This window comes from Hoplias malabaricus, chromosome 15 (assembly GCF_029633855.1).
Source record: "Hoplias malabaricus isolate fHopMal1 chromosome 15, fHopMal1.hap1, whole genome shotgun sequence".
Taxonomy (NCBI): domain Eukaryota; kingdom Metazoa; phylum Chordata; class Actinopteri; order Characiformes; family Erythrinidae; genus Hoplias; species Hoplias malabaricus.
In genome coordinates this window covers 14095513-14111504 of record NC_089814.1, presented here as the reverse complement: position 1 = coordinate 14111504, position 15992 = coordinate 14095513, and the positions used below count along the sequence as shown (strand labels likewise).

Here is a 15992-nt window from a genome sequence, read left to right as displayed (position 1 = left end):
GGGACTTAATCCAGAGGCGATTCTGTACAAGACTAAACAGAAGGGAAAAAAATCTTGGCAGTTTTTTGCATCATTAGAGCCCCAAAAACACTGTTTAACACTACAAGCGCCGCACCTCCTTGACCTACTTCTACGGGCACGGAGAGCTGCTATGCGGACCTGCTCCAAGCGACGCTATGTTTTCACCAATAGCCTATTAAAGCACATAACTGATATTAAATTGACCTCTCTTCTAATTTTTACTTTCAAAACACTTATTTCCCAAAATGTTATATGTTCTAGTAAATCTATAATGGTGTTTAAATCATTCCGTTTACACCTATTTTAAATACTCTTTATAATTTGTAGTAATTATTTTAGAATTATTTTTTGTAAAGAATAAATCATTTGCAAAAATTCAAGCAAGACTTTATTTTACACGCCCCCCCACCACTGGAACAGACTATGGAATTGTATTTCCGTATAACTGATTAGGCTCCTCAATCTGTCCTTCATTTGCAGTCTTCTATTAAACCCACTGACAGTGGTCAAAACAAGGAATCAAGCTGATACGTAGCGCAGTGGCCGCAATATGCTGAGATCTCTCGACGCATCACATCAAGAACTGCACACATGCAGCAGCCCTTTCAAATGAAATGACTAGAATGTGGAGAGGCAAAGTGGCAAATGAACATGCACTATACCATTCAACATTTTACAAATTTTGTGCTTCACAAATTCTAATATTGACTTCAGAAATAAATAAAAAAAAAATCAAAAATTTACTGAAGCGGAAATATTGTAACATTACTTGACCCACTTTTTTATGTGCACATAACCTATACATTTGAAGTGCATTACTGTTTTTACGTGTAGTATCCTACAGCACTTAACTGACAACGCTCAAATTCAGGTCCATGTTTTACGCAGCCAGACTCTGTACTCTCAACTGACTGAACTCTCAGCAAAAGCATTCAATTCGTTTAACACTAAATGGATCTCAGCACAGGCACATTTGCATTAGTTATTTCTGAGTTGGGTCACATTCCTGATATATTATTGCCCTGGAAATATGTGCACTCTAACCAGGGGAATAAATCATTCCTACTTCTAGTAGTGGTATGTGAGCATCTCAAATAAAAGGCCAGCTATACTCTTTGACTGTACTTTGATGGTTGCACATTAGAGCCAAGTTCAAAGCGAAAATATTCAACCTTCAGAAGACATAAGAGAACATTTCCAAACAAAGCCTGGAGTAATAAACCTGTCTGGTCTAGTTAGCTATGCTATCCCTCACTGAAGGCTGTTTATTCACCTTCTCTCCTGTGTCAGCTTTTCCTGGCATTTCCCCACTCCTTCATCCAAAGCCTTTCATCCTGCTTACTACACATCAGTCCATCACTCACCTTAAACAGGACTAGCTGCTTGATATATTAGATGGCCTTTGCAACATTGCTACGTGCTGGGGCTGCTCCTGCCACCGTTTTAGAAGTCAAGGGCACTGCAGAAGCACTGCAACAAATAACAGCAATCGGATTTTATAACCTCACATACAACATTTTATTTGTGCTGTAATATCCTACCGTCGCTGGCATCACAGTATTTTATTGACCACCTAGGAATATGACTGAGAGAAACAGGTATTGTCTTGAGAGGAGGAGGCCTGTGGGTGATTTATGCATCAATTCTTGATCTGCTAGAGGGAAGTATGTCGAGCAGAAATCATCACAGTTACTTTAACCCTGTGAGGCATAGTGTCAAATGGACAAGATATATGTCTAACAAACCAGCGCCATCTTGCCTTAGGTCAACTTTATGCAATCAAATTGTGGCCAAAAACTAAAACAACAGCTCCTTATGCTGGCTACACTTATACTACTAAGGATATAATTCTGATATTTTTCAAATAAAGCATTATAAAGTGGCTTCCAGTTAGAAGAACCAGTATCTCAGTGGCTTCCAAAATTCTGCTCCAAAATACACTAGTAATATACCATGGTATACTTTGATTTAATGGCCATATTTCTTTGACCTACAAGGTCCAAAAATACAAATTCAAGCATCTCTGCAGTTCTACCATTCAGCATTTCCCCCGATATCTGTATCTGACATACTCATGCAAGGGGACTGTGTGTCTGGATCCTGACTGTAGAGGCACTCAGATGTGCTGGCGATGAATGAAAGGAGGCTGACAAAGCATGAGAGCTGCCAGAGGACAGAGGAGAACTGACGAGCAGCTCCTGTCCCACAAGCGTCCATTCCTGCTTGGGACTGAGGTGATACATCACTCCAGCCCTGGCATGTTCCTGCAGCTCGTCTTGAAAGCAGGCTGCCGATGGCGCAGGCAAACGTCCCACAGGCACGGAAGAGACTCAACTTTTGAAAAAGGTTCAGAAGGTTTTGAATGGATCGAATCTACTTGGCCCTGACAGAGGCAGCTGCTCAGCAGAGCGAGGCACTTCGAGGCAAGTACAAAGCCTCTAATCAGCACAGATACCTGGCCAGGCACAAAGATAGCCATGATGGAGCACACCAAATAGAATTCTGAGGGGGAAAAAAATGGCCCATGGTTCAAGGATTTATGGAGGGAGCACTGAAGGACATCCAGGGGGCTTTTAATCACTGAGAGAAATATGGTTTTGACAAAGACCGCTGCACAGTGAGGTCGGAGGAGAGGAGAAGTAGACAGCTAGCACATAGGACTCAAATAAAAGCCATGACTGTGAAGAGAATACTGCCCAATGAATTTTTATGTCTGGACCCCTATGAGTGCATGTGGGTGAGGCATGTGTGTGTGACTGAGGAAGAGAGATATTATGATTGCTCTGTGGGACTCAGTCACTCTGCCCTGGAATACTATGTATGTGTGCTGCCTGAACTGTTGATCTACATTGAAGAAATAAGCTGACATTTTTCAAATGAACCTCTATCTGCCACATGTGGAGCACACAGTCAATTACCATAGACAATTATTTTGACACATTTCCCTGTACCTACTGACTCAAAACACACTTTAATTGGGCTCAGTGGGCCGAGCAATATTCGTTTGAATCACTGACTCATTCAAAACTGACTGCTCAAGTTTGTTTTCAATATTAAAATCCTAGGAATTAATTATAATAAGCACAAATGAATCACATATTTGAAGCTCCATTTTTTGAAAGGGAGTGAGTTTTACCAGTGATGATAACTAAGGTGTTTCTTATGATAATTCCAAAAACCCACTGTCCTGCACTGAGCTACATTTCTATGAATTGATACAAGGATTTAAAAAGGCCATCCTAAACAGCAATCTTGGAGTCACCACTGGAATTGGGCAGATGCAGAAGTTGATCATCATGCTCAGTGCCAAGCTACAAGGCGAGCTAGAGGAGTACACAGCCCCTCCAGCATTGGACTGTGAAGCAGTGAAATGATATCCGGGAGTGCTGGCACCTGTGAGATGAGCTGGTGTACCATTTGTGATCCAGAACTAATCATGCCACATCACTATGTGTCTTTACTAATGTTTATGAGGTTGAAGGCAATCAAATTCCCACAGCAAATTTTCCAATGTGTCTATATAGTGTAAAAAGCCTGTTACTACAACAAAATGGGATACATACTTGATTAGTGTATCAAGATTATACAAAAAAATGTTGAGAAATGTTTTAAGCCCCGTCCATAATGTTTTCAACTTCAAGAAGTGATCTAAGCATTTCGCATAAAGCCTTATACACTTTCAGTGTCTTCTCTGCTCCAAAACCAGAAAATAAAAATAGTCATTAAAATGACTCCTACAAAATGAATCAATAACAGTTAATATTTCATGATTTCTCCCATCTGCTACTGCTCCACAGACAGTAGTGTGGTTCAAGGTCAATTTCGGCTATTAATAAATTTAGCTTTTTTGTGATTTTGCCTGGTTTGTGCTGTTTAACTTTAACATAATATAAATAGCTGTGTTTGGGGTTCATAGCTGCAGATATGTCATCTTCACTAGAATATTAACATCATTAATCTGAAATGCCAAAATGATTACATATTTTTTTGTAATAGCTTGCAACAAAGGACAGATGTGTCCTCCAAATTCACTCAAAAGAAGGACATGTTCCTTGGCTGCATTTCAAGGATCCTCAATGTTCGTTTAGAAGGGAACATTGTTTATGACGTCTACGGCTGAGATACCTGACCTACGAAATGTCACAGCTTCTTAAATTATTCACAGTCTAGATACTGATTTAAAACCATCAGAACTCTTTTAAACTGTCATTATAAAACAACAGAAAACCCTCTTTCACCACAATCCCACCACCAACACCCTCAGGAGCCTAGAGCTGATCCTACAGCTGATGAAGCCTTCAGGGAGCTCAGTTTAGAGCTCAGTGTTGAGCTCTGCAGGAGACAGCAGCCTGCTGATGAGAGACGACCCCATCCCCAATGTCCCAAACTGCAGGACACTGCCACAGGGACACGGCCACCAGAGAAGCCTCATCAGGAGCAGAATCCACAGCACTTACAGAGCGCTCAGAGTCACGCCCCCAGGTGCAAGCGAAGAAGAGCTTCAGTAGAATGTTAACAAAAAGAACACAGGCAAATACACTGTGAAATATTCAATCAGATGGAGGAATCCAGCAAATTATGGTTGAAAGCACACTGTATAGCAAATATTTCCAGATACCCCTTCTAATGAATGACTTCAGCCAATTTATCTGAGCCCATAGCTGACACAGGCACTGGGAAAGCTTGTATAATAAAATTATTATCAATGGAATGGGGCACTCTGGAGCTGCACATCAGCGTAAAGTCATCATGCTCAATACCAAGCATCATCTGGAGGGGTGTCAAACCTCCACTCATTTTCTAGGGTGATGAAGGGGTATTTGAGTGGCATTATTATCCTAAACTTATTGTCCAACATCAGTACCAGACCCCACTAATGTGTTTTTGACTGAACATGATGACAATGTTCCAAGTGCAAATAATTCCCAAAACAATAAATGCTGTTTATACGGAAATGCATTATAAATCAGTTATGTAACTGTGTAAATATAGAAATATCTAACTACTTCTAAATATTTGACATGTAAATTGTATGTATAGCAATAAGACAATAAGACAAACTCATGACTCCTGAACAATAACAAGGTGAACATGCAAACATCTAATGTACACAAATTAGATAAACTGGTATTGAATGAACTGGTTATCACTTCAGTGGAGTGTGTTTGAATACAGTGATGACAGCTGATGAATGAGATAGTGTCCTGTCAATCAGAGCGGCTGTAAGTAGGAAGCAGATTAACCCTACTGTTCCGCAAGTCCTTTCCCTTTCTCCAACACCATACATCTCCTCCTGCCGCCATCAGACAGCTTCAGCTCACTGGAGACTTCTCACCTCCAACTCCCTCCCACTGCAGATGCCTGGAGGAGGCCACTATTGATTCATAAACTGCACTGGCTGATAGATCATCTATACTGATATACTGCCATTGCTTTTACAACAATAATATTGATCACATTTCTATGGATTTCTATTGATCAATAGCAAGATCTAAGGATCAGTTTAGAAAATATGCAGCAAGAAAATATATTTAGAGGGAGTAGATTAGCTTCATATAGATTAGCTAATAGATTAGCTTTATACCACTTATAAATATATATCATTATATATAGCAAAGCTGAATTTTAATTAGCAATGATTTATTGCAAACAGTGAGGACAGCACTGGTAAAATTCAATATCATAATAATGTTCAAATATATCATGGCGTCAGATGATTGTATATAAGAAAATTGTTATGTGGTTCAGCCTTTAGGATAAAACAGGAACTAGGCTTCCCAAAAACACTAACTAGTGAACTTCAACACTGATCTCTTTAAATACTTCATAGAAAAATACAAATGATAACTACATCTTTACAGTTCCTTCTACATTAACCTATTAACACATTTTACAAAGATTATAACTTAACAATAATAGTGATTTCCACGAAAGAAGGTACCTGAGAAACTCCCAGAAGACAATGGCTATATATATTTATATATTAAACCAGTATTAACAAGAGACTAAGGCTAACACTATTCCTGCTCAATAATGAAAGTGTGAGAGGAGACAGAGTCTGAGATAAAGTGCTGCACCATTAAGTGTGGAAGAGAGAGAGATGAGGTGATAATGGCTGGGACTCTGTTCACAAGGCTTCCTATCTGCAGAAACAGTCCCCCTGCAAGCTCCTGGCATCCACGTTACTGCCTGGCTCCTGCTCTCTGCTCTGATTTCTGGTAGCCAAAGCACATGGAAGACAAAGCTTAGTGCGAACAGCACTGCAACACAAGAGACACCCGTTTCCAACACACAGAAACACACACACAACCCAGTTCTGCTTGTCACCCCGTCTTCAGTGTGGACTGAACAAACAGAATCTTCCCCATCAAGAAATCAAATAAAAGCCGTTGCTGGAGAAGGGGAGATTTCACATTTAAAAAGAAGATCTTTTGTTGAAAAGATAAAGCTGCCAACGACCCTGCACTAGCTCTGATAAAAATCCAGAAATAATAGCTAGAGGTTCCTGAATGGTTCTTGACAATATGTTCAAAAAACTTCTAAACTTTAGCTGTTCCACTGTAGAAATTAAAGACAGTTTACTTAATAAATCGTAATGCAGACCTGAGGTTATATTCAATAACGTGGTATATTTCAACAAATGTGTATGATTTACTGCTCACTGTAAGTGACACTTATCCGCTTTCTGAGGAGTTTGGTGTGTTCTCTCTGTGCACGCATGCGTTTCCTCTGGGTGCTCTGGTTTCCTCCCACGGTCCAAAAACACACATTGGTAGGTGGATTGGCGACTCAAAAGTGTCCATAGGTGTGAGTGTTGTGAGTGAATGTGTGAGTGTGTGTTGCCCTGCGATGGACTGGCACCCCTTTCAGGATGTGTTCCTGCCTTGCCCCCAGTGATTCCGCTTAGGCTACGGACTCACCGCGACCCTGAACTGGACGTTTTTCAGCAGATTTTATACTGTGTGTATAAATATCTGAGTTATATCGTATCGACCAAAATTAAGAAATATATTGTGATATAGATTTTGGCCATATTGTGCAGCCTTACTTTTACATACACAGTCTATACAGTATTAGATATATAAAAAAAATCACCATACTATGCTCTCACAATAATGAAATCAATCAAGGGCCTTGTTTTTTTAATCCACAGTCTAGGACATGCTAGCTAATGCACTGAACCTATATTTCTGCACTGATCTCCATTTAGTTCACCAGTTCAGCTGAATCAACACCAGAGAAAGCCTAAGCCCAATGACACAAACAAGCGAAAGATTAGATTTTCAGCCCTTGACTGCAGAAAAAGAGTCAAGTATGATACTTAGAGGATTTGAACGGAGGTGCAGAACATCACTTCAGCCCAGAGCAGAGCCCTCGAAGCGGCACAGTGTGAAGAGCAGCTGAATTCCCCCATGCTCTGAGTGAATAGCTGAAGCTTGAGCTCAGTGGTGAGCAGGATACGGTAGTGTGACCATGCAGCGATGCGACGATGCTATCACAGGAACTGATAGCACCATAGGAGAGGAGCTTGACTCAGCTGAGGCAGAATTACACTGAAAAAGGCTCAAAAACACAGCAATTCTGCTGCGTTTGCACATGGCCTGGGATAAGGATGAAGAGGGAAAAAAGGCCAGAGAGAGAGAATTTCCCCCCTGAAGGTCAGTGGAAGTCCTGCTAGTGTGTGGTTACTAACTGACTACAGCACGAGCTCATGGTTCTCTGCTTAATTTAGTCATTGATTGTGTGAACTAACACAGTAACTAGGAGGGAAGGCAGAGAGACTAAAGACGGACTGTGTAAGGCGGAGAAATCATTGCAAGTGAATAATCTGTCCTCTACTCATCCTACCCATGGCAGCCACAGCTCCCCAGTGAGGAATAAAAGCTCTCATGTGCAACAAACTGCAAGCAGAGCCATGCCCAGTAGAAGAAATTAGGAGAATAAAAGAAAAGCAAGCAAGACACTGAGATGAAGATACTACACCAAACCACCAGGATATTATACAGACAAAACAGCTACAGTCTCAGAAATAAAGCTTCTGCAATGGTTCCTGGTTTGCACATATGGTTCTACACTATTAAGAACAGGTATTCTTAAACTGTTGTTTTTCTGATATGTGTTTCTAGTAAATTGCTTTGAATGGTTTAAAGATTTTAAAAAGATACTTTACCTTATGTTTCAAAACTGTGCTTTTAAAGATCCCACCAATTAAAGACACTGTAGTTATTCTATGTTCCATTATCAACCAGCTGCTTACTTTGGTGGGCCACGGTGGTGGCAACAGTCATCAAAAATCCATTTGAAATAAATTACATATATATATCCATCCATCCATTATCTGTAACCGCTTATCCAATTTAGGGTCGCGGTAGGTCCAGAGCCTACCTGGAATCATTGGGCGCAAAGCAGGAATACACCCTGGAGGGGGCGCCAGTCCTTCACAGGGCAACACAGACACACACACACATTCACACCTACGGACACTTTTGAGTCGCCAATCCACCTACCAATGTGTGTTTTTGGGCTGTGGGAGGAAACTGGAGCACCCAGAGGAAACCCACGCGGACACAGGGAGAACACACCAACTCCTCACAGACAGTCACCCAGAGCGGGAATATATATATATATATACCCTTGCTAAAGTTCAGTTAAATAAGCAGTGTCTGGTGATGTGAATGAGACTGTCAATGGTCCCTTGTATGCACAAGAGGTGAACGGTGTAGTAGATAATGTTGCCACTGAACACGGTCCTTGGGCAAGATCCCTAATGCTCCTGTCTATGTGCCCTTTAACTTGATTAAAATTGTATGTTGCTCTGTATACCTTTACATTATGCAGAGGCTCTTAAATGTTTAAAAAGCAGTCTCATATCTCATTCAACACAATGTTGTTATAATAAAGAGGCCTCCATTGAAAGCTTCCTTAGGGAAGCAGAAGTGGTTTTGTATGACACTGCTCCACTGCACCCTTTTTAGCACCTTTAAGACTGTAGTTCTCCACTTTGATTTACATAGCCCACAAAATGGCGAGTAACTGACTGAGTGGCTAATCTTCATAACTGAAACAGATTGTTCATACACAGTAATGACACCAGCACTTATCAGAGCCTGAGTGAATTACTGATACCACACTTGTGCATGTTTAATCTGATGAGCAAATTAAACGAGCCACATAAATTTTGCATCAAATCTATCATTATTCGCCCAGAAGCCAGCCTATCTTTATCTTTAGGAACAGGTCCTTTAAACACTGGGAACATGGCACATTATGGCAGGGGATAAAGGCTACAAAGCAAAAAGCCTGCAAAGAGCAGCAGGAAAGAAGTGGTATTGTGCATTTGCTGCACTGTGATAACCCACAAATCATTAATGACGTTTGCACTGCAGAGGGGGTAATAACTCAGGTGCTGCTGGGTTATTGGGAACATTATGTATGTTAGCACACAAAACAGGGTTTTTTAGTCCTACTATTTTAAGTACTTATTGGAAGTTCATTGAAAATCTTTCACCCACAGTGTCTTGCTTTGATGAATTGCAGTGTCTGTTAAACTGGCACAGAGTGACAAGTCCATTACAAGGATCTCATATCCAGACACAGCTTACACAACAGGCACATATTAAAAAACGCTTTCCACTAGTTACATTTAGGGCTGCATTATATGGACAAGATAACAGTATTGTGATTATACTGCTGTACATTGTAACTGCACTGTTATATCTTAATTTACACTAAAGAATAAATTATGCATTTGTGGTCCATGTTTGACAGTGTAGGTGTTAGTTCAAGTGCATATTAAAAAAAAAGAATTATAAAAAATAAATACATTAAAAAAGAAAAATCATAATTCATTGTTCCCTGACCATTTTCCCAAATCCTAGAATCAACATGAATTTTTGTTACTGCGCCTTTAAGACTAATATGTAATAACAATGAAATAATATTTTAGAATAAGATATATATAATTCCTTCATTCATTCATTATCTGTAAGCGCTTATCCAATTCAGGGTCGTGGTGGGTCCAGAGCCTACCTGGAATCATTGGGCGCAAGGCAGGAACACACCCTGGAGGGGGCGCCAGTCCTTCACAGGGCAACACAGACACACTCACATTCACATTCACTCACACCTACGGACACTTTTAAGTCGCCAATCCACCTACCAACGTGGGCGGGGCGAACACACCAACTCCTCACAGACAGTCACCCGGAGCGGGAATCGAACCCACAACCTCCAGGCCCCTGGAGCTGTGTGACTGCGACTCTACCTGCTGCACCACCGTGCCGCCCAATATATATAATAACACCCTTTAATTTCTTGGATATGCTACCATTGGAAAAAACTTGCAGTACAAAAACAGACAGTCAGGGTGTCTTATGTCATAAACCTAAGGACCCAATCCTGTCAAAAGCTTCAGGTGAGTGGTTGAGGGTAAGTACACACAGAAGTGGGATCTAATGGCATGTTCATAGATCTGTGTGCACTAAATGAAGGTGAAGGTGTAGCGCTCATAAAATACAGTCTAAAATACTTTACAATTTTTAGGGGATTATTTATTTGAAACATCTTCTAAACTATGATTTTATTGAGATTACATTTTAGGGGTTTAAGGTCAGAGGGGTCTTTTTAGACTGGCCATTATTTGCAGAGGTAATATTCATTTGGAACTGTAATTGTTCAGTAAATTTGCAGTAAAACAATGTGGTTATCAGGTTTGTTTACATGCTGCAGTCTTTTACAGGGTTGGGCCAATACTGCATTAAAAATTGAGCCCATGTAATGAAGAACCATATGTCAACTACTTTTATTTTTTAATAGCAGCATTTGCTTGTCCAGTCCTAGCCGTGGAGATTAACAGTTTCAGTTTGAGCATGTGTTTAAAGGTAAAATAAGTTGCCTAATATACAGAATAAAATAAATGCTTTAGTGACTGCTCTATTTTTAAAGAGGAAGTCAAAAAGTGTCATTTAAGCCTTGTGGTGTTTACAAAAACAAAATTCCCCATATATGGTTCATTTGTAGGGGCTTCATTAACAAAAACTATCCTGCATAGCTTTACTCTTTATGCTGTAAATCCCAGATGGAGTGAAGAGATAAAGGGCGTTAAAATGTGAGCACGCTGCAGAAGCAGCTGAAGCAGAGGCGTGGGTCAGAGCTGAGCTGTGGCTGGCTGATGTGATGGCTGCTCTGCGCTGACCTTACGCTGGCGTGCCTGAGCCTGATGGGAAGTGACAAAAGCCTGAATGTGGGAGAAGATGGTGGGGGAGCTTTGCTGTGACAACAGCATGAAGAAGGCCCTCGCTGGCCCAGACTACCCTGGAATAGTGTTGATCCGGAGGTTCAGGGCCTTTTCCAGTCATACAACATGGTAAGCAATTCAAACTCAAAACTTTACTATACTTTCAGTGTATTAAATAAACAGGCTTATGCTTCATTAGCATTGTATTCCACTGGTGTAAGTAAAAGGTGCTTGTGCTATCGAACTCTTATTAGCAGAGTCATGCATTAACAAATTAAAAAGATGGGCGAGAACGTTGAGATGCGTAAAAATTGTGACTACTATGTAGGACAATTTGAAGCATGTGCATTTTTATAATGTTTAGGAATGTTAAGAACGTGTGATTCAAATACCACAGCTGTTTCCTTAAATAGGAAGCAGGATGTTTGTAACACGCTGCCATTTCGATTACCTAATTACATGAGCCTACCAAGCTAGGAATGTGAAGGCCAGCTCCTGCTTCCTCCACGACATGCATAGCCAGACACCACTTGTTTCCAAGCTGCCTCTGAACACAATGTCACTGGACAGTTCAACGTGCCTGGAGGAAAAACCTAATTATCCTAATTGCTAACTAACTTACAGCCACATTGGTTAACAGTCCACCCAGAGTCCCGGCCCTTTGTGCTCTCTAGGACTGTAAATAAGTTTGCCCTGTCACTTGACAAGGGGGCTGGAGAGTTAATGCAGTCCACCTTTTATTTGTTTTGTAGTGTTATATACTTATAGTGTTTAACTGTACTATTTTACATCCTAATCTCATTACGGACCCTTTCAGATCCTAACCCTAACCCAATTAAAATCATTAAATATTGAGTATATTCCTATATCCTGTCTTGAGCTAAACCTCATATTTTAAAATTAATATAAAATAAAATTGTTTCACAGTGCACACTGCAAGTACATTAGTTATCAGAATCAATCAAATGTGTATGTTCTACAAATAAACAACTAAGTCATTAAAGGAATACTACATAAGAACAGACTTTTTTTTTTGTCTCCTGGGCCCTCCCACCTGTCTCTCAAAACAAGTCTCTCTCACACACCCAGTTCCCTCTCACACACACACACACACACACGCACCCACGCACATCTTCTGAGAAAATAAATATTCACATCTGTCACAACCGGCTCTCGGGGCTCCTAGCGATAAACACACTCACACACTCCCTCAACGTTGAGCCTTGACTACATAATAAAAGCTACATATTGCTCATAATATACACTAGACAGTGTTATTTGAAGCATAAAGTGTAACTTTTGTGATAATCTACCCAACACAACCACACGGCAACTGACAGAAAATCAATTATTTCCAGAAACAATGTCCATCACTAAAAACTAAGCAAATCCAGCTAAAGTTAGCAGCACTGGCTCTTATTAATAAGTAACTTTCAAAAAACCTGATTAAAACCTGATTCTGAGGTTGCACAGCCCCAGAGAGCAGCAAGACAGGTGCTATTCTCCCTATTACAGGTTGAAGGAGCATCACAAACAATTTGAAGCTGCAATTTTAAGGTAAAAATGCAACAGTTTTCCTTTTCGACAAAACTGCCTGCATCCATACTCTTAACTGTATTCTTTTTTACAAAATAAAGTAAACAAAAGATTATTTTAAAAATAGCTTGTGTAAATTCAAATTAGTGCAGCAATGCAGTAGTAAAACTAGAACACTCCAAAAGAGTAAAATAAAAAAGAAAAAGTGATGTCCTGCCACAAATTACAGTCTGGAAAATCCTAGTATTGAGACAACTCTATTCTGCATTTTTCTTGGTGGCACACACAACCCACCATTTTCTCTCTGCTTCAGGCCAAAGCCTCAACCATGTTCGCATGAGCCATACCAGCAGCTTCTTCACAAACAAACCATGACAGACCTTAGCCTGCTCTACTGAGAGATCTAAATTAGGGCAACCGCAGAAACATGCACAGATGAAAACAGATTTGCACAATGCAGACAAGCATGCCAGTGAAAACTCACATAATAACTATGCGTTTTACACCAGTGCCTATGAAACACACGCTGAGAGAGAGAGAGAGAGAGAGAATGTCCCTTTTTTGCCGGACCATGGGTGCATACATACACTCACATACACACACAGGGAATACAGTGTCATTGTTAGTGAATGCACTTAGCCTGTTATTTGTGTCAGCAGAGAGCCTGGGGATAGATCTCTCACAGAGACACAAGCGCTGCCTGGACACGGACCAGGAAGTGCCCCATCACACAGGGCAGAACATACACTGTACCAGTCTTCTCAGGTATTAGCTATTCTCCTCATTATACACCATATTCATCTGTCCCTCACACCGCTGTCCATTAGTTAATTCTGACAACAAGCTCAAGGCAAACCACCCCCCCACCACCACCACCACCACCCTCAGCCCTACAACCCCCCTCCTCAACGCTTTCCACAACAACCACCTCCCCCGCTCCCTGCTCCTAATTAAGCAGCACGAATGAAAAGGGCTAGGAAGCTGGACTCCAGGCTGAACTCACAGGCATTGGTCACGGCAAAGCTGTTGGCTGTCTCGATGTTGTCCACGTGGGGCACAAGGTTAAAGGGAGCCTCCGACACATTGGGGCTTGTGTTGTGCAGAAATATGGCCAAGCGAAAGGCAGTGTACTCCTGATCCGTGTTTCTGATAAACAGTCCGCCTGCAGGAGAAAGGGAGAGAAGAGAACAGAATAAGATAATATATTCTGCACCAAATATGGAGACCATTTGCTAATGTCATAAAACAAAACACTGGAGACGCCGACTGCAAACACCATTGAAACAGTTTTGTTGTGTCAATGTTGCAGAGATGGAGAGAGCGGGGGAAAGAAGGAGAAAGACTATATAATGCGCTATAGAAAAGGATGACTGTTAGCTTTGCCCTCCACAAAAGACGAGGAAAGGAACAAAATGATGTAAATACAAAGCACTGAAACATTTGACCCATCTGGAAAACGGTGCTGAAACAGAGGGGAGTGGGTTATTTACTTTGCGGCATGTGAAAGGACAGTTGGTTGAATATATCCAGGACATGGAAGCTGACATATTTCCGGAATCTCAAACAGCTGCAGCAATTAATTGGCTGTGTTTCAGAGAGCGAGACAGACACTGTACACAGTAAAAATGACTCACTCATTACTTCGTGTACTAACAACCAAATGAAACACATTGACTTCAGCTCAGAGCTTCATAAAACTCTGAAGGAAAGAGTGTGTCAACTGCTTCATGTTGTCACTGTCTTGCCGTTTACTCTGCTGCTGCTGAAGAAGGTAATTGCCAGTTGATAACGTACAGAAACTAGGAATGGGACAAAATAAGGGAAACAGGGGTGGAACATCAGAAAAGCCCCTGAGGCACAGCCCCCACACGAGGACAAGTAGACTGCACAGTGTGGTGAGCTGCCCCCCAGCATCCTGCATAACTAATCACGCCCTAGACTGAAACAGGACGACCCCCGTGCTAGGAACCTGCACCCTGCGCCCTGCGTTCTGCCCACCAAGGGCGGTCCTCTGACCCCGATGTGATTACAGTCAAATGTGACACATTCCGGAGGGGCAGGGGGAAAAAAAAAAAACAACAAAAACAAAAAAACAAACGAGTGGCCAGCTCGCGCCCCACGGCGTGCTGCGGCAGAGGCATTAATTAACAGCAGTTTGGAGAAGCCGAATCACGCGCAATGATACTGGGAACGTGTGAACTTTCACTGTCTCCGTGTTCTCATCCTGCTTCATCCGAGCAGAGAGAGAGCGAGAGAGAGAGAGAGCATCCCAGAGAGAGCCGTAGGGACCCACTGCAGTGGCGCTGTCAGGAACCCGGCCACAGCGCACGAGCCCTTCTTAAAAACACTCCCTCTCTTTACAAACGCACTTTCGTTCGTTCGCCCCCCCACCACACACACACACTTCACTCCAAGTACACCGCGTTCTTCTGCGGTCGTTTCGGCTCCCGAAGCCCTGAGCGCACTTTGCCCATTAGTGGCTCGCTCGAGCTCCCGCGCTACTCACCGATCTGAACGCTGCTCGGAAAGGCGCCCATGGTGAGACCCCAGACACAAGAGAAGACCAGCAGAAGACGACGACAAGAAATCCTCATTTTTGTTGGGTTAAAAAACTATTGCGAGACATTGAGCATGACGTCAGGCGGCAGGAAGGGCGAAGAAAGGAGAAGCGCTGTTAGCAATCCATCTTTCTTTCACTGGGCTTTTTTCCCCCGCAGTGGCGCGAAACCCTGCTGCAACTCCGTCCGCCAGTGCGCGCTCCACATGCAGGATGGAGGGATGGAGGGATGGAGGGACGGAGGGAGGGAGGGCGCTCCGCACACTTTCTTCCACCCGTATTCAGACAAGCCACGCCCCCTGCACCGAGGCTGCATTCCAACGGCCCTCTGCCTGAACCAGGACCGAGCTGGAGGAACATCTGCCCTCATAAATGCAGTGTATACACCAATCAACCATGACATTTAAAGAACCTCCTGGAAGCGCCATTGCCCTGTCTGTTGCTCTGCATACATTCTTAGTCCACTTTCACCCTCTTCTTCAGCGGTCAGGACGCCGTAGAGCACGTATGATTCGGGTGGTGGATCATTCTCAGCACTGCAGTTATACTGACATGGCAGTGCTGTGATAGTGTGTGCTGCACGAGTGGATCAGACACAGCAGCGCTGCTGGGGTTTTTAAACGACGTGCCCATTCACTGACA

General features: G+C 42.1%; 1 protein-coding gene across 5 annotated transcripts in view; it reads right to left on the bottom strand.

Moving 5' to 3' along the window:
* gria4b (glutamate receptor, ionotropic, AMPA 4b) overlaps positions 1-15519 on the bottom strand; it is a 120632-nt gene extending 105113 nt beyond the window's left edge. For all 5 annotated transcript variants that reach the window (XM_066646688.1, XM_066646689.1, XM_066646686.1 and 2 more), the window contains exons 1-2: positions 15300-15519; positions 13797-13955 (exon numbers count right to left, since the gene is read on the bottom strand). In XM_066646688.1, the coding sequence (XP_066502785.1) occupies positions 13797-13955; positions 15300-15387 (247 nt within the window). In that variant the 5' untranslated portion in view covers positions 15388-15519. The remainder of the gene's footprint in view (positions 1-13796; positions 13956-15299) is intronic.
* Between the last annotated feature and the right edge of the window lie 473 nt (positions 15520-15992).